Below are 24,359 nucleotides of genomic sequence, written 5' to 3' on the forward strand. Positions count from 1 at the left end.
TGCAGACTCACAGTAGTAAGCCAACGGGACAGTGACATGACATGTTGTGGAGACTCACAGTAGTAAGGGCATACGGTGTGGCAAGCGGGAAGAGGCGGCAAACTTGTTTGCCGATCGGCAAACACCGCCGCCAACGTTTTGGCGATGCGGCAAACCAAAGAAATCGGTGACCCTTTACCGACTCGGGAAACTTGATTGTTTGAATGTGGGGGCCACCCTAACGGTAATATTACCGTTTAAATAAAAAAATATTTTTTCTTTAAAAAATTAAACTATAAATATCAAACTAAACCATTTAACCAAATACCTTCAAATATATACTCAACCAAACCAAAAAATACCATCAATTCTTCCCAAAAATTTACCATACAAAATGGCGGATGAACTTCCGTTATGGTTCCCACCCATGAGTAGCGACGATTCATCCGATAGTATCATTCTTTTTTTTCAAAATCTCATCGAAGAAGCCGAACTTCAAGATACCGGCACATCTAACCGAAGGAGATATATTGAACGTCAACGTGAGGAGGGCATGAGACACTCATGGCGGATTATTTTGTCGAAGACCCGAAGTACAACGAAGATATCTTTCGGCATAGGTTCCGTATGTCGAAACGTTTGTTTCTAAAAATTGTGGCCGATGTGGAAGAGAATGACCCGTGGTTTGTAGAGGCCCCCGATGCGCGAGGTAGGAAGGGCTTTACGCCCTTGCAAAAGGTGACATCGGCTATTAAACAGCTCGCAACTGGAAACACTCCAGACGAGAACGATGAGTACTTGCATATGGTCGAAAGAACTTCCCGCGAGTGCCTAGAATATTTTTGTGACACGGTTTGCAAAATATACGGTCCAGAGTTCTTACGTAGACCGACAAGCCACGACATGGCACTTTTATACCAAGCTCATGAGGAAAAATATCACCTTCCAGGTATGTTCGGTAGCCTTGATTGCACCCATTTTGTTTGGCGTTTTTGTCCGACAGAGTATCGAGGCCAATATATGCGAGGAGATCATCGATACCCGACTGTTATGCTCGAAGCGGTTGCTTCTCAAGACTTATGGTTTTGGCATGCTTTTGCCGGTCCACCAGGTTCTCAAAACGATATCAATGTTCTACAACAATCTCCGTTATTTTTAACGGAACGAATTGGAATCGCGCCAAAATGTCCATTTTACGTTAACAACCATTTATACAAACGTGGTTATTTGCTCGTGGATGGAATCTACCCTTCGTGGTCCGTGTTTGTGAAGTTGATCCCTTACCCTCACGAAGTAAACGAAAAGAAATTCAAGAGGCAACATGAGGCGGCAAGAAAATGCGATAGCACCGGTGCACATTCGAGATCCTCCGGTCGAGCCCGCTCTAGACGATACGGTGTTGGGCGAATTGATGAATGAAGACACGCATTGGAGACTCAAACACGATCTCATAGATCATCTCGCAACTCAAGATTTACCCCATCTTTTGGTCGATTGAGACGAAGACCAGTTTAAATTGTTTCATGTTAATGTAATTTTATTGTTTTTTAATTTAGTGTAACTTTGATGTTTTTAATTTAATTTATGAAAGTTTATTGTTTGATTTTGGGTTTACGGTATGATTGTGAGTTATTGTGTGTTGATTATCAAGGGTTTTGTTCTCGCTATGGACGATTTTAACCTTGGCGGGTTCTTTTATTAATTTTACTTTGATTAATTTAATTGTTAAACACGCGCTTTAAATGAGATGATCGGACGGTTGTTGTTGTAGCGTACATAATGTACGATTAGTGTATTTGTATGTTAACCGACCCCTCTCTCTCTCTCTCTATATATATATATATATATATATGGGGCTGCTAGAATGAAAACCACCCCGAGTTGTAAGAACCGCGAGAACTACACCCCACGGAGCGCCGTTCGCCGCGATTTTTTTACAAGTAGATGTGTGCATTATAAACACGGCCGTAAAAAATCACGGCGAACGGCGCTCCGTGGGGTGTACTTTTTTACACCTCAAGTTTGGTGTTTTTTAATTTTTTTTCTTTTTTCTTTTTTTTTCACCAAACTTGAGGTGTAAAAAACTACACCCCACGGAGCGCCGTTCGCCGTGATTTTTTACGGCCGTGTTTATAATGCACACATCTACTTGTAAAAAAAAAAATCGCGGCGAACGACGCTCCGTGGGGTGTAGTTCTCGCGGTTCTTACAACTCGAGGTGGTTTTCATTCTAGCGGCTCCCTATATATATATATATATATATATATAGGTAGAGGATCCTGTAAAAAGTGCTTAAAGTGTGAGAAGTATATTATAACACTATATATAATACTATATAACACCATATAAACACCGTATAACAATATGTAACACCATATAATACCAGATAACACTATGTAACACTATATATCATTATATAACAAATATAACACTATAGGTTGTCTGATAGGATGTCTATGATAGATGTATAGTGTTATATTTGTTATATAATGTTATATAGTGTTACATAGTGATATATGGTATTATATGGTGTTACATATTGTTATACGGTGTTTATATGGTGTTATATATTATTATATATAGTGTTATAATACACTTCTCACACTTCTCACTCTTTAGGCCCGTTTTACACTATCCTTACCATATATATATATATATATATATATATATATATATATATATATATATATATATAGGAAGCCGCTAGAATGAAAACCACCTCGAGTTGTAAGAACCGCGAGAACTACACCCCACGGAGGGGCGTTCGCCGCGATTTTTTTTTTACAAGTAGATGTGTGCATTATAAACACGGCCGTAAAAAATCACGGCGAACGCCCCTCCGTGGGGTGTAGTTTTTTACACCTCAAGTTTGGTAAAAAAAAAGAAAAAAGAAAAAAAATTAAAAAACACCAAACTTGAGGTGTAAAAAACTACACCCCACGGATGGGCGTTCGCCGTGATTTTTTACGGCCGTGTTTATAATGCACACATCTACTTGTAAAAAAAAATCGCGGCGAACGCCCCTCCGTGGGGTGTAGTTCTCGCGGTTCTTACAACTCGAGGTGGTTTTCATTCTAGCGATCCCCTATATATATATATATATATATATATATATATATATATATATATATATATATATATATATATATATATATATATATATATATATATATATATATACACACACACACGAAGCACATGCATTTTTTATTTTTGGTGAAGTTCTCATAACTTACCTAAGTTCTCATTATATGCATATATATATATATACACGAAGCACATGCATTTTTTATTTTTGGCGAAGTTCTCATAACTTACCTAAGTTTTCATTATGCAGACAATACACCAAAGACTTAAATATATGTATAAATAATAAGTTTTTTGCTTATTAAAAATAAAGCATAAAGTGAATGAAGGAACACATATCGGTTTATTACAATAGTAACTAGTAATATTTCTTCGCGCGTTGCGGCGGGTTTTGGGTTGGTATCGGTTTGATTAACTATGGTATTAGTACGATATCGGCACTTGATATATAACCCAAAAAACAATAAAGTTATGCTATGACCAAAATGATATCGATACGTGTTTTATATCGGTCGAAAAAACCCTAAAAATGAATATCAATAACGGTTCAGATAGTACCGGTACTGATGTTGTTCGGAACCGACAGGCATCAATGTTGCTAGACGATATCAGTTTGGTTTGTCATGGTATCAGCACCCTTTATAGCTTAAGGTATATAAAATTTTTGCTATATTATTACCAAAATTGTTCATCCGATATTGGTTCGGTTTGTCACAATGAATAACGAAAAAAAATAATTATATTTGACCCATCTGATTTGAACAAAACTTTTATTGAAGCATAGTTAAAAGTAGACGCGTCGTAACAATATATTCGTAATTTTAGAAAACATAACACTACATTATCAGAATAACGAAAAGATAACATGACGTCAATTTAAAAAAAAAAAAAAAAAGATAACATGACGTCAATTTACAAAAAAAAAAGAAACTAAAAGTGAGGTAGTTTTGATAATACTTATGTTACTTCGATTACTTGTACGTTAACACTCACAACTCTTATGAACATTTTTTTTTTGTCCAGCCTTGGATAAAAATAGACATGTTTAAAATTTGCTAATATAATAAAATAAAAGTTATAATAGAAAATCAAAAATTCATTAAATGTTGTCTCCTAAAATAAAACTTAAAAGCAAAAAAAGTTATAATAATAAATAAATATTTAGTTACCATTCACCGTCAATCTAAATTAATATATACAAATTAATACTCTATTTTTAATACAACTTCATTTTTAACAAAATTTATACCGGAATGTCGAGTAAAAAATCAAACTAAACATAACTACGTATTTAAGTTTTCGGAAATAATTTAACAAACGTAAGTTATTGAACTAATTTCAAATTAATTGATAAACGTAATATGTTAAAAATAAAATAATTAAAAACAATAAAAATATTAAATAATAAAGTATTAAAAAGCTATTTATCATTATAAATATATAGTTACTATTCATGTTCATTCGTCAACAATATATATATATATATATATATATATATATATAATATAACTAGTGTATTTGACCGCGCCTTGCGGCGGTACGGTACCGTGAGTACTGTATCGGTGTCGTTTTGGTTTGCTATAGTACTAGTACGATACATGCACTAAGTATAGAAATCAACATGTATTATACATCAATCCAAAACAATAGAAGCGAACACTGGTACCAGCACCGATGATGTTCGAACCTTATCAACCAGTTCAGATTGTCAGGGTACCGATGTTTATATCCCATCACGAATTGAGTTGTATAAATGAAAATTTATCGAAACCAAAAACAATAAAAGTGAGTATGGTCCTGGTACTAATGTTGTTCGGTACAATACGATGTAAGTTTATTGAAAGCAAAAACAATAAAATACATAATGCTACCAAAACTGATATTGTTCCTTCGGTTTTGGCACGGTTAACTACGGCAGCAGCTGACGTGCTGTCATGGTCACAATCAAATTTAATCCAATTACTACTAAATAGATAGCGGTAAGTGGGTATCGAACACAAGGAGTTTGTGGAATATGTGTTATTTAAAAGTGTGTCTAAGTTAACTAAAATTAAACTAATTACAAGAAAAATAAATTCAAGAGTTGTATTGATTGTTTGATTTTTAAAACTGAGACTACTAATTTAATTGCAAAATGAGAATTTGGTTTGTAAACAATTTAGAGACAAATGACCATCCTAGACTTCCAGTTTCAATTGACGTTCATGTTTTAATCCAACTAGAAAGAACCACATAGACATGGTTCATGTGTAGTTACTTGTTTGTGATAAAAGGGAACTAAGTACTCGGATTCCTAGAACGCGAGGTTGTTACCCGATGATCAATTAATCAACATCCAACCCTTAACCCGCCCATGATATCTCGATTGCCAACGGCACCAAGAACGTATGGTTTAGACTATGATTGAAACGTAAATCAACAAGTTACAAACAAATATCAACACACCATAATAAACCAACAACGATTGCAAGTCTATTATTCTAGAAATAAGAATAAGAACATGAATGTCTCAAACAAACCTTCAATCTAGGATGATCACCATAGAGTTTAGCCACTCATGACTTGAATAATCATCATCACACAAGTTTCAATGTTCATAGGAATTAAAAACATAAACCGAATGATTGGAAATTGTTTCAAGCACTCAAGAACACCCAAAATCGCCTCTAGACTGTTGTGTAACCGAATGGGAATGATTGGATTTGAAAAGACACAATAAAACATCATAAAATAGGGCAGTTACACATTTCTCGATGGCCTCCACCGTAAGCTACGGTGGCCACCGTAGCTTACGGTGGCTTTGAATGGCTTACGGTGGGTCTCTACTGCCTTACAGTGGAAGAAAAATGTTGGGGGCTACCGTAATTTACGGTAGCTACCGTAAGCTACGGTAGCCTTCAACATGCAATTTTGTTTTCTTCATAACTTTTTTCGTTTCAACTCTGTTTTCTTCACCGTTTTCGCCTACCTTCTCGTAATTTCGTCCTCTATCATGTTATCTTTTTAATTCTTCAATTCCAAAATTTTATTTTTTTCATTTATTCTCCGTCTTTCGATCTCCAATCTAGTCGCGTCTATTCGAAGCTTTATTTGCATACTTTTAAGCTCCAAATGTACCTGAAACACAAGAAACTGTAGTTATCTAATTCAAGACAATTACATGATCAAATGAGGGATTAACTCGTCTTTTAACACACTTAAGGGTTGTCCCACGGACTACCCGTCAGCAGCACAATATCCATTATTATACATGAAACCATAAAAATAGATACAAGTACCATCACTGATCTTGTTCGGTTTGGTACGATACGGTATGATAGCGATACGGTGTCAGTTTATCGAAAACAAAAAAAAATAAAACTAAATACCTGCATCGATAAAGATGTTGTTCAGTCGTTTCAGCTCAGTCTGGTAAGATAGCGACACAATATCCGTTTTCAATAAAAGTTATATCGCAATGTTGAAAAAGTTAAACATAGAACAAATAATAAATTATCATTCATCGTCCATTTTGATTCGGTTTAATACGACAACTATAACGATACGGTATCCATTTTCAATAAAACTTATATGGAAATGTTGAAAAAAAAATATATAAACATAGTTACGAATTAAGATTTTTTTTAAAAGTTAACGAATAAAACTTATTAGAAATAGATTAAACTAAATAATGAATAAAGTTCATAAAAAATAAATACTAAAAACATAGAGTAAATAAATAAATAAATACTAAAAATAGAATAAATAAACAAATACTTTAAAAATACTGATCACTGTTCATAAAGAGTTTATTATACTAAAAACATAGAGTAAATAAATAAATAAATACTAAAAATAGAAAAAGTAAACAAATACTTTAAACATATAGATCATTGTTCATGAAGAGTTTATATTAATATGTATAATGAGTTTTTTACTTATTAAAATAAAGTAATAAAATGAATGGAAAAAAATAAAAATGTATATTTTTATTTACAAAGTACAATAAATTAAAAAGCAAAAACTTAACAAAATGGAAGATTTATTATTCTTCTTATTATTATAACTTACTATCACATTATTTCACAATTATATGTCGAAAAATAAAAAAAAATTAAGAACTAGATAATAGTTAAATTTTTAACTTAAATTTTTGTACAAAAGTCTTGGATAAATATGTTTAATGTTTTCAAACATTTGAATCTTGCAAGAAGTTGTTTAAAAATATTTTACCAACACTTATAATTCTAAAAAAAATTGCCATCGTTTCCCCTAAATTTAGAGGTTTTCCGATGTTTTATAACATGTGTAGAATCAATTTTTCAACTCATCAAGATCATTCAAAAGATTAAAAAAAAATTATATAAAAAAAATCTTAACAATGAACTTATTAACTTGTAAACATTTTAGTCTTTTAGATCTACAACCTTTTCATGTTCATCATTACTTTTAACAAGTTTATGTTAAACTTTAAAATATACTTTTTCAAGATCAAAACCCATGACCATGATTCTTACATATTTTTGCATGTTAATCGTTCCAAAACTCATTTTAACACCATTTTTAAGTTCATAACATTTCTTGTTGGTGGATCTTGCTAGATCTAACATATTTATGTTAGATCTATATTTTTAATACATGTTTAATAAGATCCTTTTTCCATACAACAACACTAGATCTACCACAAAAATCAACTTCAACAACAAGTATGTAAGTTAGATTTTTAGTGTTTTAGTTATGTTTACCATGTATTTTTAGATGAGCTTCAAGATGGATACTTGTACATTTATGTAACGCCCTGCATTTTTATACTTTCCATAATTAGAAACCGTTACTTATATTTCTATTTTTGGAAGTCTTGTATTCTTGTAATTGTTCTTTCGTCGTAATCGTTGTAAAATCCGAGACTTGGATCATAATGAAAATCGTATTTTCCTTTACATTCATGTTATACACGTTTCATACTTGTTCATACACTTGGAATTATTAAACATGTGATACTGTATTCATACTTGTTATAAATACGTCAAACTTGCAAACATACGACCTATATGTTCGACTTACGTAAATACGACACTTATTCTCGACTAATATACATGTTTAATCTTATTTTATGTTCGTTTAATGATGTTATTTCATTTCATACCTTAACATATGGTTTTATACCTAAAACACCATAAATATAAACTTAGAACATCATTATTTATAAGTGTAGGGGTAATAAGTGACAAAACATGAAACTTGGGTCGACTAACCCCGGCTCGCGGCCAGCGACACGCAGCCCCTCTGGGCTCGCGGCCCGCGACGAGTTGGATTCGCAGCTCAGCCTCATCAGCTCGCGGTTGGGCAGCTTGTTTGTGTTGCATTTGTTGTCTAAAGTGTGTTTCTTGCATTTATTATCCACCAAACCCAACCTTAATCACTTCCCTATAAAACATAAGTGTCCTCCGCACATTTTCCACTTTACAACTCACAAATTTCACTCTCAAATCACTCACAAATCTGTTGGAAATCCGAACAAGATCATAATCATCACAACTTGCTTATGTGAGCATAACTTCTTCATTTCTCAACCTTTTTCTTTGATTCTTCTTCCTATTCAGTTGGGGTGTGACATTAGCAATGTTCGTTTCACATTTGTAAATTAATTTATGTTATGCTTTACTTTTTACTTTTCTACGAAACCTAATTCCATTTACTAATCTTATTTATATAAACAAATGAAATTTTATATATTGGCATGTATCATTATTCTAACGTTTTATTCGAAACCAAAACGTGACACGACTCGAATCTACGTCGGCCCAACATACTTTCGGCCCCAAACACCCTAACCCAATAATTATGCCTATGGCCCACGGCCAAGTGGCCCAATCTCTTTTACTCTCGGCCCAAGCTTACGGCCCAACCACACCCGCTTGTCCCTTTTTCCTAGCTTATGGCCCAAATGGAACAATGTTTTGAAACATTGTAATATTGTTATTAACTAAATGGGTGAGCGTATAGATAATGATCCATGTTGATATAGTATGTTGATTGTGTATTAGTATATGGAACTCTAGCCAAACCCAACCGACCTCCCCCTCATGGCCCAAGAAGTGCGGCCCACTCAAAAACCACCCCAACCCTTATCCTTTTAAGATTACGTATGTATGCATGAATCACTTTACTTCACAACAAACTCTTCCACTCTACGACCCTAACTGCGAAGACTTTATACCCTCCCTCTACCTCTCTATCTTCTGTTTACGCAAGTAAGGAGCTCAAAGGACTCCAAGATATATTTTCGGCTACAAGTCCACATCCAAACCTTTCAATCACTAGGTATCGCCTCTTGATATTTGTTAGTATAATTCTAGAAGTTTAGACATGTTTTCGGTAGTTAAATCTCGGGTAATGCGGCTGCGTTTTTTCTGTTGATGAGGATGTTTGTTGTTTTGACGATTACCTGTGGTATTGGGTTGGTAGAAATCGCATTGTTGATGATTACATGTGACCGAGATACACTTTATTGACCCGCTTTTTTGGAACAACGACTTTCTTCGGTGGTTTTTTATTTTATTTTATTTTTTTTAAACCTCTCCAAGCTCGTTATTTCAACCGCCCATGAACATGTACTAGTGAAAAACCACTTAAAACATGTATTTATAATGTTGGAAGTTGAATCACCTTTTATGCATGAGATTGACGATAAACATGCAAAGCATTTAATAGTTTTTTTTTTTTTTTTTTTTTTTTTTTTTGTTGTTGAAATTCGTATTTGAATTATTTCAAATTCTTAAACTTGGTTTCCAAGCTATGTATGTAAACTTATAAATAGATGGTATGTATGAACTTTGAGTTTTTCATTCATCCAAACAATTCCGATTCATTAATCATCTCCAATATATTGCCTGCAGATAACTCCATGTCCGCAGACTCTCCGGTCATGGCCCCATGGCGGCCCTACAGTGAACATCACGGCGGCATACCTGACGCTGTCTTGGTTAAAATCTTGCTTGCCATATATATCAGCCTTTTCGTCTTCATGTTCTTGGGGAGCTTCTTCACCCGGCATCCTTATTTCCGCAACAACCACCGCAGTTCTACTTCAAGTGGGCTCAACGCTTCCATGTTGAAGTCACTCCCCCCTGTATTTGTTTACTCCAAAACCAAAACCGAAACCGAAACCAAAGTTGTGGAAGATTGTTGTGTCTGTTTGTCGGAGTTTGAAGAGAGTGACAAGTGTCTGGTTTTACCCAATTGTAAACATTGTTTTCATAGTGGCTGTATTCACATGTGGTTTTCTAATCATTCAACCTGCCCGCTTTGCCGCTCACCTGTTGTTATTGTGGATCAAGTAACAACGCCTCATCCTACTACTACTGCTTCATCTATCCAAACAACAACAACAACGTCGGAACCAGCTGTAGTTGATGTTAGAATAGACATTGTTCGTGTTGTTAACGAGACCGAGCCAGAGAGTCAGATCACGAGTCAAGTTGAAGAAGAAGAAGAAGAAGAAGAAGAAGAAGAAGAAATTAGTATTAACATGAGTCAGTCTCTTGTTTGATTAATTTCGTACAATTACAAATACATACCAATAGTCTAGTCTAGTCTTTTGGTTATATATATATATATCGAATGCTTTCAGCTTTTGTATTATGATGTAAATAGCTAATGTACTTATAAGATATTGAATATTTTTATGGAATAATGGAATTTAATAATCCCAACTTTCACCAGTAGTTGGCGGACAACGGACCCAGCTTTAAAAATAACCACTGGCGATACCAACTTTTGACATTTTGTAAAACATTGGACCCTTGCTGGGAGAGTAGGAGAGGGTGGTCCCAACTTCAAACATTGGACCACTGGCGGTCACCACTAACATCCCTTGGACGGTGTTAGCAAGGGTCCAATGTTTTACAAAATGTTAAAAGTTGGGACCGCCAGTGGCTATTTTTGAAGTTGGGTCCGTTGCCGGCCAACCGGTGAAAGTTGAGATTATTAAATTCCATTATTCCTATTTTTATTAGGGTACGTTTAAAATGTTTTCCTAGCTTTTTTTAGTGATGAGATAACCATGAAGCAGCTTGCCATTAATTTAATTTATGATATGGGTACTAATTATGCTAATTACATCACTAAATGTTATGATGGAAGAACAACTAAATATGGTTCAGTTCAATGTCCTATGATCATTTTTTCTAAAGATAACATAACTTTTTTCTTCATTATTTTGAACTACCAGTAATCGTATATGGATAAGTCAATTTTACAGACTTTAAGTGAATAGAAGAAAACTATTTGATATGTTTTTCTAATTTGAAAATACTAGGTTGTGGAACCCCTTGTATTACACGAGTTGAATAAATTTTAGTTTTATATACTAAGCATTCTAAAAAAGTTACATCTTTGAAAACCCGTGCGTTGCACGGATTTAATAAACGCGCGTGTTACACGGCTTGAATTCATTCGGTTAACACACATATTCGTCAATATATGTTTTTGATAAACGAACTTTGACAAAATCAACACGACGAAGGATAGTGTTCTTCGTCTAAAACAACTTTGACGAAGAATAGGGAAGTTCGTCGCACTGATTCTTCGTTGACAATGTTGTACAGACAGCTAAGATATTTTTCAACAAAATCAAACCAAATCTCTGACAAAGAAGCTTCGTTTTTGCCAAAGCACCTTACCTTCGGTCCTGTTCGTCAAGTAACAAGTCATCATTTGTATGTCAAATAATTCAAACAACAATATAATAATCAATAACACATCAGTATACTTCAAAAAAAAGGTCAAAACATGAAATATTTAAGAACAATTTGAAGAAGACAGATGAACTCGATGAAGATTCTGAGTTTACCGGCCACCGGAAAACTTTCTAAACGCAAATTTTGCAAGAAAGTTTCAATAACAACCCAATCTTAACATGTATAAATGTATTCTAACAAGGTTTTTGTCAAAACTTATAGCAAAACACAAGATTTTCAAGACTTTAACACATGTTTTTCCAGAAAAACATAATCTTCAAACTCAAACTTCAAGAAAAACGCATGAAAATCTATGAAAACACAAGAAATCAACTCGGTTTTAACAAGGAATCGAGCCACAGCTCTGATACCAATTGTAGGTCCACCCGGAGGATCAAGTCAAACCTCTATTCCCTGTTTTCCGACGAACCCGAGAGTGCGGAATCCAAACGGGTAAGTTAAACCAAGTTAGAACACGAAAACGACAAACACGATACAACGATTAACACTCCAATGTATTAATACGTAACGCGGTTACAATGTGGTGTTTAGAAGAACTTCTTATAAACTCTCAGTGTGTGTGTGTGTTTTCACAGTGTGTTCTCTCTCAAATCTATTCAAACTTGTCTCTCTCTAAGTTATGTCTGTTTGCGGTCCTTATATACTGCAGGTTCGATGAAGGACCTGCAGTCGACGAAGTACCTTGACGAAGAATCCAAGTCGACGAAGAACAGGGTTCTTCGTCATTTGCCTTTGGCGAACAATCAATTGGTCTTCGTCATAGCCATTCACTGGCGAAGAAGAGTTCTTCGCCATGAGATCTTCGTCACATGTGTGATCCAACGAAGAAGGATTCTTCGTCGATATGTTTCAAGACAGGAAACATTCATGACAATATGCAAACTGCACACACGCAGTTGCATTTACATCATTCATTACAAAGTAAATAACATACCGAGTCAAGATAGGAGGAAATCTTGACTTCGGCCTTCACTTCATAGCCGAGTCGAACTGGAACGATCCGTATCCACATAATATGCATCAACAGAATTTACCGGAAAATTTGCCGTTTGTCACATGTGCACAAAAGTTGCTTGATGTGCATCTAGCAAACGGGTTTCGCAAGTACTATTACATTTTATGTATTCTTTTACTTTTATTTAAGATAGGCTGACAATAGATATCTTTATAAGACACGATTAGACTTGTTTACTGAAAAAGTACATAACGTGATTTTTTACTTTTTAAAAAGTAAATGTAATTATGAGGTTAGGATCTGTCATTTATTCTTCTTGGTACATAAAACGTAAAACTGTGTTATAAACATGAGATATAAAGTAGTTAAGTAAGTTGTATTCATGTTTAATACTTATGTTATACGCGTCGTTAAATACTAGTTAAACACGATAAAACACGATTTGTCAGCCCTAATTTAAGAGATCTTGAGGTATTACGACGTATAAAATATGATATACACATAAGTGATGTAGAATATACAGGAGTTATGCCCAAATCGTCGAGTACGAGTCTGAATAAATAACGAATTTAACATTTTTTTTAATTGTATTTAACGGTAAAAAAAGATAGTTCAAGCTCAATGAGTTTTTTTTTTCATCTTGTTCGACGCGGCAAAGTTTACCCGTGGGGGTGGCGGCGATGTTACCGCTCTAAACCGGTAATTTCAACCGGCCCATAAAACAAGTGAAAAACCACTTAAACATGTATTTGGAAGTTGAATCACCTCTTATGCATGAGATTGACGATAAACCTGCATGGCCGATATACATAGTGGCGTCTCTGAGAATTCACGTACCCTGGTCGAACTCGAAAAAGGTGCCCATATACTTTAACGAAAATTGTTTTATTTTTATTTTTATTTTTTAAAATCATATTAGTATTGGGTTGGACCCAATAAACATAATGTTAAGTCGGGTAAATTATAAAGCATAAAAAAAATATTTGATAATGGGCCTCTATATTGATTTGTATTTGTTTACAAATTTTTTTAAATAACATATATATATATATATATATATATATTGAATTTTTTTTAAATCCTGTGCCCCTCGAATCACGGGCCTTGTGCGGAAGTCCTCCCCGCACACCATAAGAGCCGCCATGTACATGCAAAACATTTAATAGTTTTTTTTATTTTTTGAATTTCGTATTTGAATTATTTCAAATTCTTAAACTTCGTTCCCAAGTACAGTTCAAAAAAAACTTCGTTCCCAAGTTATGTATGTAAAGTTTATAAATAGATGGTATGAACTTTTGAGTTTTTCATTCGTGCATGTTGTTTGATTTGCTTAGATATATATATCACAGCTTGAAGATTACTCCCATCTATAATCCAAACATATATATTCCGATTCATTCATCTTCGATATGTCCGCGGTCATGGCCCCATGGCCCGACAGTGAACATCATGTCGATCATAACGCAGGGATACCTGACGCTGTCTTCGTTAAACTCATGATTGCCATGTTTACCAGCACTTTCATCTTCGTCTTCTTGGGGGGCTTCCTCAACCATTGGCGCAACTACCGCAGTTTTTCAAGCGGGCTCAACGCGTCCATATTGAACTCACTCCCTGTATTTGTTTACTCCAAAAGCAAAAGCAAAATCAATGCGAATAATGTTGTGGAAGATTGTTGTGTCTGTTTGTCCGAGTTCGAAGAGAGTGACAAGTGTCTGGTTTTACCCAATTGTAAACATTGTTTTCATAGTGCCTGTATTCACATGTGGCTTTCTAATCATTCAACCTGCCCGCTTTGCCGCTCACCTGTTGTTATTGTTGATCAAGTAACAACGCCTCATCCTACTACTGCTTCATCTATCCAAACAACAACAACATCGTCGTCGGAACCAGCTGTAGTTGATGTTAGAATAGACATTGTGCCTGTTGTTAACGAGACGGAGCCAGAGAGTCAGATCAAGAGTCAAGTTGAAGAAGCAGAAGAAGAAGAAGAAATTAGTATTAACATGAGTCAGTCTCTTGTTTGATTAATTTCGTACAATTACAAATACATACCAATAGTCTAGTCTAGTCTTTTGGTTATATATATATATATATATATCGAATGCTTTCAGCTTTTGTATTATGATGTAAATAGCTAATGTACTTATAAAATATTGAATATTTTTATTAGGGTACGTTTAAAATGTTTTCCTAGCTTTTTTTAATGATGAGATAACCATGAACTTTTTTTTTTTTTTTTTTGAAATTTTGTTGTTTGACGTTGTAAAAACAACGCTCTTGCCCGGCGGTTTTTTCGAGATTTGACCGTTGTGCATGATCAATTGGTCGTTTTGCATTGCCGGAATGATCAGGTTGGTCGTTTTGCATTGCCGGAATTCCCGCTGGAAAAGTCGGTCAAAAATACGTAGAAGAAGATGAAGTGCTGAAATGTTTTTAAAAGTTTTGAGTTTGAGTTAATTACTGTTTTCGTCCTTGTGGTTTGTCAAAAACCACTATTTCAGTCCATTAGTTTAAAAATTCCGATTTCAGTCTCTATGGTTTCACTTTCGTAACCATTTCAGTCCACCTCGTAACCATTTCAGTCCCTGTACTTAACAGAATAATGGACTGACTGACATAGTTACGAAAGTGAAACCACAGTGACTGAAATGGTTACGAAAGTGATAGCAATTTTTAAACTAATGGATTGAAATAGTATTTTTTGACAAACCACAGGGACGAAAACAGTAATTAACTCTTTGAGTTTTGATAACTTTGGTCCCTGTGGTTTAGATATGGTTTTAAATGATTTTTAAACTTTCAAAAACTAACTTCTCAACTTTATAAACTTCCAAAGATGACATTTTTGTTTATCTACTTTTATATATGTATTGTTTTTTTTATAAGCTTAATTTTGAACTTTTTTTTAAATGTAAGGTTTTTTATTTAATGAAATTTAATTAGTTTTAATTAAAAAATTAATAATTATGTAATGATTGACGGGGCATTATTGGGCGTTATCACCACTATGTCCCTTTGTGAATAACGCACCTTTGATAACTAGGATTACACATGGGGCAAAACGCTATAGGGTGTGGCATTTTGATCCAGCTTTGATTTTTTTATGTGTTGGTAATTATCTATCTCTAAATATGATCCAGCTTTGATTTTTTTTTCTTTTCACTTGAGTAACATTTGGGAGTTTTGTAATACGGTTTAGAGGTTACTTGTGATTCCACACCACCATCGACATAAAGAGGAACAATTTATAAACTAATAGACGAGTATAATGATGTAAATTATCGACTCCGCCGCAACGCATATTGGTAATTATCTATCTCTAAATATGATCTAGCTTTGATTTTTTTTTCTTTTCTTGAATTTTATCACTAATTAATATGTCAAGTATGATTATCAAAACCGCTACTAACATAATCATCCGACGTAACTAAACATTTGAATTCACTAAGTCAGATCACATATATATATATATATATATATATATATATATATATATATATATATATATATATATATATATATATATAATCTACACTTGAAATCTTATCGTGTCAGTTTTTCCAAACACGAACATGAACCTGATAATAAACAGGTAACACGAACATAACCTGTTAAGACACGAAAAAGTTTACAAGTGTATCATACGACATGTTAAAACACAAACATGACATGTTAAGACACGAAATGACCTGATAAGACACAAACTTGCCCTGGAGGGGTGGAGTGCGGAGTCTAGGTCAGGCCTATCGTGTCGGACACGACATGTTAAGACACGAACACGATAAGACACGAACACAAAATAGGTAAACATGAACACGACACAAAAATTAACAGGTCTTATCATCAGGGGCGGACCTATTAAGGCCCGTGGGTGGGCGGCCGCACCCCTTGAAAAAAAAAAATAGTGTTATTTTTCGCGAAAAATCCCGACCGCACCCCTTGGAAAATTTCGACCGCACCCCTTAGAAAAAAAATGTTAGAAATTTATATAAAAAAATTTTGTGAACACGGATTTAAACCCGATCCAATTATGTAAACAAATCTCTATAAATAAAATTTGTATTCCTATAGCCCACAAGCCCAATGGAATAAGTTTATGGTAAAACCCAACCCAAATAACAAAATCAATTAACAAAACATAACCCAATTACCCAAATAAACCCAATCGGCGACCTTTCATCTCTAAATATGATCCAGCTTTGATTTTTTTTTCTTTTCTTGAATTTTATCACTAATTAATATGTTAAGTATGATTATCAAAACCGCTACTAACATAATCATCCGACGTAACTAAACACTTGAATTCACTAAGTCAGATCACGTATATATAACCTGCACTTGAAATCTTATCGTGTCAGTTTTTCCAAACTCGAACATGAACCTGATAATAAACCGGTAACACGAACATAACCTGTTAAGACACGAAAAAGCTTACAAGTGTATCGTACGACATGTTAAGACACAAACATGACACGTTAAGACACGAAATGACCTGATAAGACACAAACTTGCCCTGGAGGGGTGAAGTGCGGAGTCTAGGTCAGGCCTATCGTGTCAGACACGACATGTTAAGACACGAACACGAAATAGGTAAACACGAACACGACACAAAAATTAACAGGTCTTATCATGTCGACCTGTTTAAGACACGAAACCTGTTAAGAGTCAAAAACGAACCTGTTAAGGTCATGTCGTGTTTTCGTCCATGTCTGAAATTAAGTTGAGTTAAATTTAGAATTTGTTTGTTGATGATACAGCTGGACGAAGATGAGGATTTCGTTGATGTGCTGAATCCGAGTACTAAAAAAGAGATTGCAGCGTCCGGGGATGCAAATATGCAAAACTTGAAGCGCGGAGACATATTGCAGCTGGAGTGTAAAGGTTACTTCAGATGTGATGTTCCTTTCGTTAGACCTTCGAAGCCTATTGTACTCTATTCTGTTCCAGATGGCAGGCAAGTTGCAAAGGGCTGGTTGGTTTTGTTTTGATCTACATTTTATAGAGTTTTGCGCGATTTGAGTTGATGTGGTTACATGTTTATGAACTCGCGAAATGGTTAACGAGATACAACACATAATAATAATTACATTGTGTATGAGTTGACCATGTTTGATTGATCATGTCGTGTCATCGACTATTTTAATCTGTTTAACAAAAAAAAAGTCTGATTTAACCAGCTAACTCACGGACTCTCTAATCATAGTCTTAATTCTTTGTGCTTGTTCTAACACACTTTTGTCTTTACTAGATGCTAATTTCAGTAGGGGTAAGCATGGTGCGGTTCGGTTATTGCCTAAAATCAAAACCAGAACCGCACACTTCGGTTATCAAAAAAGTCATAACCGTTCAGTTTCGGTTAATGCGGTTTCGGTTAATTGGTTATTTGCGGTTAATGCGGTTTCGGTTCGGTTATAGGTCGGTTTTTTATCGTTTCTAAAGTTAGGCTTTAAATGTGCGGGTTATGCAAAATTCATGCGCAAAAAATAAATATACACGGTTAAAGCTTGTACAATTATCAATTATATTTCACTACCACATGCATACTGAATTTCAAAAAAAAAAAAAAAAAAAAAAAAAAAAAACGCGTGTTAAAAGCATACATACGAACACAAAGTGTCTAGAATTTTAAATTCAATAAGGTTGGGTCATGGTTAAAAGACTTAAGCACTTCTAAAAAAAAGGCAAATTGGATTTAAATAATCCCAACTCACTCTTATTGGCCAATAATAATCCCAACTCATTTAATCACCAATAATAATCCGAACTATTCACTTTTGTTTGTAAAATACTCTTAGTTAAAAAAACACTAACTAGATTAAAAAATTGCTGATTGTTGGCCAATAACAGTGAGTTGGGATTATTTAAATCCAATTTGCCAAAAAGGCAAATTGGATTATCAATTATATACATGATTAAAGCTAAAGCTAATAGAATTATCAATTATATTTCACTATCACATGCGTACTGAATTCCAAAAAAAAAAAAAAAAAAAAAAAAAACACGTGTTAAATGGAAGTATACATACGAACACAAATTGGCTAGAATTTTAAATTCAATAATATAGGGTCATGGTTAAAAGACTTGAGCACTTCTCAAAGAAAACATATGGATTAGGTCATGGTTAAACACCAACTTAAAAACCTATGGTCCTACGGATTCGGCCATGTTTAAAACATTCGGTTCGATTCGATTATTTGCGGTTATGAAAATAAGAATAACCATAACCGAACCACCCTTCGATTATTTCAGTTTTCGGTTCGGTTTTTTCGGTTATGATTCGGTATTTATTAAGCTGTATCCGCTATTTTTGAAGTCGATAACACACCATTTTAAACCAACGATGAATCAAACCGATGATCTGTTTGAATGGTTTCACGGTTTAGGGAGAAACAACCACATATAACATCGTACCAAGGGCAGAGAACCGCTATTAATATTACAACACTCGAATGATTCAATAATAAAAGGGATAGTAAAATGGTTTCCAACTCCCTAAGGAGTAGAAAGCATAGTTTTTAGTCAAATATCCAAAGTCTCAGGAGCACCATAGATCAGGTAAAAAGTGTGCAAATATGACCCCCAACTCAAAACCCTAAACCCATTGACCAAGTCAACGCCCCAACGACACGCAGATAAAATCTATGTGCTAGCTGCTGCACCTTCAGTTTTCTCCTCAGACACTGCTTCTGCTGCTTTGCTGGTTGCACCGGTTTCTTGACCTACATTGAGAAATTTTTATTTTACAGTTATTATTTGATTTATCTCAAAATCAGTTTCTTAACTGTCCGAACCAAACGAATTTGTTCATTTAGCTTCAACTGAACACGAACATAAACATATAATCGAACAAATTTATTTGTTCATGTTTGTTCATTAAGAAAATGTGCATGTTCGTGTCTGTTTATGTTTGTTCGTTTAAAACGTAAACGAACAGTTCACGAACTTAAACATAAACCGACCTTCATGAACAAAAATGAACAAACAAAACATATGTTCATGTTCGTTCAATTAAATGAACAAAAAAAGTGTTCATGTTCGTTCGTTTATTAAATTAAATAAATAAATAAACAAACATAAATGAACTCCCTGTCGAACAAGTTCATGAACGTTTGTTTCATTTACAGGCCCATATCCAAATATGGTTTTTTTGACCATAAATACTTGTAGTCAAAATTAAAATAACAAGTTACCTTCATCGTCGGTGTCTTCATCATCACCGCCCATAAATTCGTCCATATTCGGCATGCCCATGCCGCCCATTCCTGGCATGCCCATGCCACCCATCCCCGGCATACCCATGCCACCCATTCCCGGCATACCCATGCCGCCCATGCCGCCCATGTCACCAAATTTCTGTAAAAAAGTTGATTAACATAATAAGAATTAAGGTAGAATAAAAACGAAAAAAATAAAATGATTAATTAAAAGACAATTACAGTACCGAGAAATCCATTCCTCCCATGTCAAGATCTGCAGGACCTGAAACATTAAATCAAATATAATCAAATTTGTAAATACATAATATTATTATTTCCTCGATGCAACTAATCACTTAAAAGTTAAAACTTATAAGTTAAAACATGAGATGACGTACCAGCATCATCATCTTCGTCAGCCCATTTGTCCCAATCAACTTTCACGTAATGCGGGGTTTTGGCATCTCCCGACAAAAGTTTACTCCACCATTTGGCCTCTGCTTTCTCCAAAATACAAAATATACTTCTCTCTCCTATATTTATTTTGCTTTCCTATATCATACACAACGAAAATAAAGTGAGAACCGATGTCTTTGCGTAATTCTTCATATTTCGATGAGATAAATCTTTGGTACCACAAAGATAATAATATCTAGAGTAAATTACAAAAATCGTCTTTTATGTATTTCACTTATTGCAAACTGTGTCCTTTATCTTCAATAATTCCAGAAAACGTACTCGATGTTTGTAAACCCTTGCAAGTTATGTCCTTTAGCCCTAACTCAGTTAATTTTTTGTGGTTAAATCTGACCAAATGGACCCCACATGAGGGTATTTTGGTCATGTTACTCTCATGTGGGGTCCATTTGGTCAGATTTAACCACAAAAATACTCTCATGTGGGGTCCATTTGGTCAGATTTAACTACAAAAATTAACTGAGTTAAGGCTAAAGGACATAACTTGCAAGGGTTTGCAAACATCGAGTACGTTTTCTGTAATTATTGAAGACAAAAGACACAGTTTGCAATAAGTGACATACATAAAGGACGATTTTTGTAATTTACTCTAATATCTATGATATTTCATAACATATATGAAACTAATCTTCTGTTAAGAGATTGCTTTAACTTACCTCTACGTTAACTTTGTCAAAAAGCTCCAGCTTAAGGTCATACTCATGTTGACCAGCTTTAGCAGAAAATGTAAACACACCTTCAGGGGCAAGATTGACTTTTGCGTCTTTTGTATCAGCCAAAACCACGGTGATAAAAACTTTGTCCTCCCTCTGAGCCCACTTTACCTCAGGATGACGACTACACGTATAATAGAAAATATATTGATTAATTCGATTGAAAAAATAAAACATGATATACCTCCAACATGCAACCTCAACAAAATGATAATGCGCCAAATGTATCCAAATCTTAGCTAGAAAAGTATTGTGTCGAACAGTTATAAAGTAAACGGAAGGCGGAAGTAACTCTTAACTGTTCACAATAACCATTTTGATAAGATATCAGGTCATGTTAAGTCTAATAAAGATTTATGAACCACTTACATACAATAAAGCTAAGTAATTAATGCGGTAAAATATCGGATATCGGTCAAGGACCGATATTTGAGATATCGGTTATCCCGGTGGGATATCGGTAATTTTAATATCATGCTAAATTTATATATATAGCAATTTAACACTAACAATTGTAACAAGCAAGAACTGACTAAGTCTTAAAACACTAACATTTAACAGTAAAAACTAACAATTAAGACTTAAAACACTAATAGCAGCTATAGGAAGAAAAATTAACGGTAGAAATAAGAAGAATGGTACTGATATCGAGAAAATTGGTGATTTATCGATCAAATATCGGTCCTATATCGGTCAAATATCGGACAATATCGCTGATATTATCGGTACCGATATTCTGACCAATATTTTGTACCACTATCTCGGCAGGGGACCGATAACCGATATATCACTGATATATCGGTTGATATATCGGGATATTAACTACATAGCAATAAAAGAATGCTTTTAAGTTTTAACTTCAAACAACACCGAGATACAAAACTCAAATCAAAAATAGCCCTTACAGGTAACTATCAGGGGTGAACAATAACCAAACTTAATCGAAACCAAACCAAAATAAACCAAATTAACCAAAAATCGGTTATCGGTTATTTTCGTACCCTCAGTTAACCAACCGAACGGAAACACTCATATTTTCATATATTTCTAGCTTGTATTCCTTTATTTCATGTTTTATACCTCCATTTCATGTACTTATACCTTCATTTCAATATTTCATGTATTTATACATCCAATTCATGTATTTCTAAGCAAAAACTTTAGCCAAGTTTGGTTTTGGTTATTAACCAAACCAAACCAACAACCGACAAACTAACCGAATAAATTGAACCAAACCAAAAACCGACGAACTAGCCAAATAAACCGAACCAATTAACCAAAAACAGATTGGGTATTTGAGTTAATAAAATACATGAACCGATGACTTCAGTTTCGGTTAAGGCTAACAACCGAAACGAACTGTGCACACCCCTAACTATATGTAAAGTGGACTACAAAAGATCAACATATCAGAAAAAGGACAAAAAAATAGTACTACCATCCACCAAACTAAATAAAGTAAAACTACCTATCCAGTGCAATTCACTACTAAAATCCAAAAAATAGCTCAAAATCCCAATAACAAGTATGCAAAAAACATATATCACCAAAAGAAACAGTTATCCATTACTCAATGCACAAACTTAACCAGTGAAAACATACTTATAAGTAAATAATGTTTTAAAATCCGGTTTTTATACCGTATCGGATTTGGCTCAAAAACAGTTTAACCGGGTGTATCGGGCGGTTCTACCGGTTCTACCGGACGGTTCAACCGGTACAAGCGGCCGGTTTGAACCGGTTTTTAAAACATTGCTCACAGCACTTGAAAACTCCTTAAAACATACTTATAATGCACTAATATCATACAATCCAACAAATTAACCAGTGAAAACAATATATTCTGCTCAATTAATTCATTAATCAGATACCTGCTATTTATATTGTACACAAATATTAATCTAACATCAACCTTCATAGCCTAAAATCAGAATACTCACATACAAAAAGGCTAATCAAACATCAATCGTTCGAAAACCCTAGAAACATGATTACTGTTAATTATTATTAAATAAAGCTAGGGTTACGAAATCGTGACAATTATAGGATGATATATAGAGAGAGAGAGAGAGAGGTATAGATCGAAGAAAAATTGAAGATTACCTCATGTTTGTATGTGAAATTGGAAGTAACGAAAACCCTAGAAGATACGCTGTTGTGATTAACCTGCTGCTGCTGCCTCTTAAACCCTTTACAGATTGATGCCGTACACAAAGGGTAAGGTATTGTGTGTGTTGGGCCGAAGTTTTTTTTAGCCCAGTTGTTTGTTTTGGGCTTGTAAAGATGGTTATTCGTTGAGGTTAGGGGTGCAAACGGGCCGAGCGGCTCGCGAGCTACTTGAGATCGGCTCGAGAAAAAGCTCGAAACGAGCTGAGCCTTATCGAGCCCGAGCCGAGCTTGAGCCTAAAACAAAGCTTGTTTGTTTATCGAGCCCGAGCTCGAGCCTCGCATGTGAAGTTCGTTAGGCTCGTCGAGCCTTAGTGTAAACGAGCTGAGTCGAGATGAGCTTATTTAAACTTGTTTACAATCCGACCTCGAACCTAAAAATAAGCTTATTTAGTAAACGAGCCCGAGTCTGAGCTTCACTTATCGAGCTCCCGAGCCTAAAAGTCTATTATTTATATTATTTTGATTTCATATACTAATTAATAGATAACTAGAATTATGACCCGCCGCAATGCGGCGGGGATTCTTTAGTTATAACTAAGTCGATTTAGGATGCGCACGTTATGTTGAACCTGTCAAACGGGAAAAAATAGACGATGTAAAAACGTTCACCCACACACACACGTTGCGTCGTGTTAACTCGCGTTAGAACGAAACGTAAAAACGTTAAACCAAAGATGCACGTTGCGATGTGTTAAGTCACAAAATTTCGAATGAACCATAAAGCGAAAAAATTTGAAAAATCCCCAAAGACAAGGTTACAACAACGGAACAACTATATGAATAACCATTTTTTCTTTGAAAACCCCCCAAAAGCTAAGATTACAACACATAAGTAAAAAAAATCAAAGTGGTTAAATCGCAAAAGATTGAAACTTTTGAATTAGAAGTGAAAAATCAAATTAATTAAAGGGGTTAAATTACCAAAGATTAAACTTTAAACTTAAATTGTCAAAGATTAAAACTCTAGGGTTAAAAAGGAAACAAAGATTAAAACTTTAAGCTTAAATTGTTAAGGATTAAAACTTGAAGGTTAAAAAGC

General features: G+C 34.5%; 4 protein-coding genes across 4 annotated transcripts; 3 read left to right on the plus strand and 1 right to left on the minus strand.

Moving 5' to 3' along the window:
* Window positions 1–543: 543 nt before the first annotated feature.
* LOC110913157 lies at window positions 544–1,398 on the plus strand. The gene has a single exon (XM_022158005.1). It carries the CDS (start codon window positions 544–546, stop codon window positions 1,396–1,398), a length of 855 nt encoding a protein of 284 aa, XP_022013697.1.
* An 8,758-nt stretch (window positions 1,399–10,156) lies between these two features.
* Window positions 10,157–10,597, plus strand: LOC110913156 (RING-H2 finger protein ATL64). Its single transcript, XM_022158004.1, has one exon. It carries the CDS (start codon window positions 10,157–10,159, stop codon window positions 10,595–10,597), a length of 441 nt encoding a protein of 146 aa, XP_022013696.1.
* Window positions 10,598–14,183: 3,586 nt separating this feature from the next.
* Window positions 14,184–18,180, plus strand: LOC110913155 (RING-H2 finger protein ATL52). Its single transcript, XM_035983966.1, has 3 exons — window positions 14,184–14,783; window positions 17,523–17,719; window positions 18,027–18,180. Exons 1-3 carry the CDS (start codon window positions 14,184–14,186, stop codon window positions 18,178–18,180), a joined length of 951 nt encoding a protein of 316 aa, XP_035839859.1.
* A 999-nt stretch (window positions 18,181–19,179) lies between these two features.
* LOC110910151 (uncharacterized protein Os08g0359500) lies at window positions 19,180–23,400 on the minus strand. The gene is made up of 6 exons (XM_022154864.2): window positions 23,255–23,400; window positions 21,095–21,275; window positions 20,360–20,513; window positions 20,207–20,244; window positions 19,956–20,118; window positions 19,180–19,484 (listed from the first exon to the last, which is right to left on the minus strand). Exons 1-6 carry the CDS (start codon window positions 23,257–23,259, stop codon window positions 19,405–19,407), a joined length of 621 nt encoding a protein of 206 aa, XP_022010556.1. The 5' UTR covers window positions 23,260–23,400; the 3' UTR covers window positions 19,180–19,404.
* Between the last annotated feature and the right edge of the window lie 959 nt (window positions 23,401–24,359).

Source organism: Helianthus annuus, chromosome 15, assembly GCF_002127325.2.
Source record: "Helianthus annuus cultivar XRQ/B chromosome 15, HanXRQr2.0-SUNRISE, whole genome shotgun sequence".
Lineage (NCBI taxonomy): Eukaryota > Viridiplantae > Streptophyta > Magnoliopsida > Asterales > Asteraceae > Helianthus > Helianthus annuus.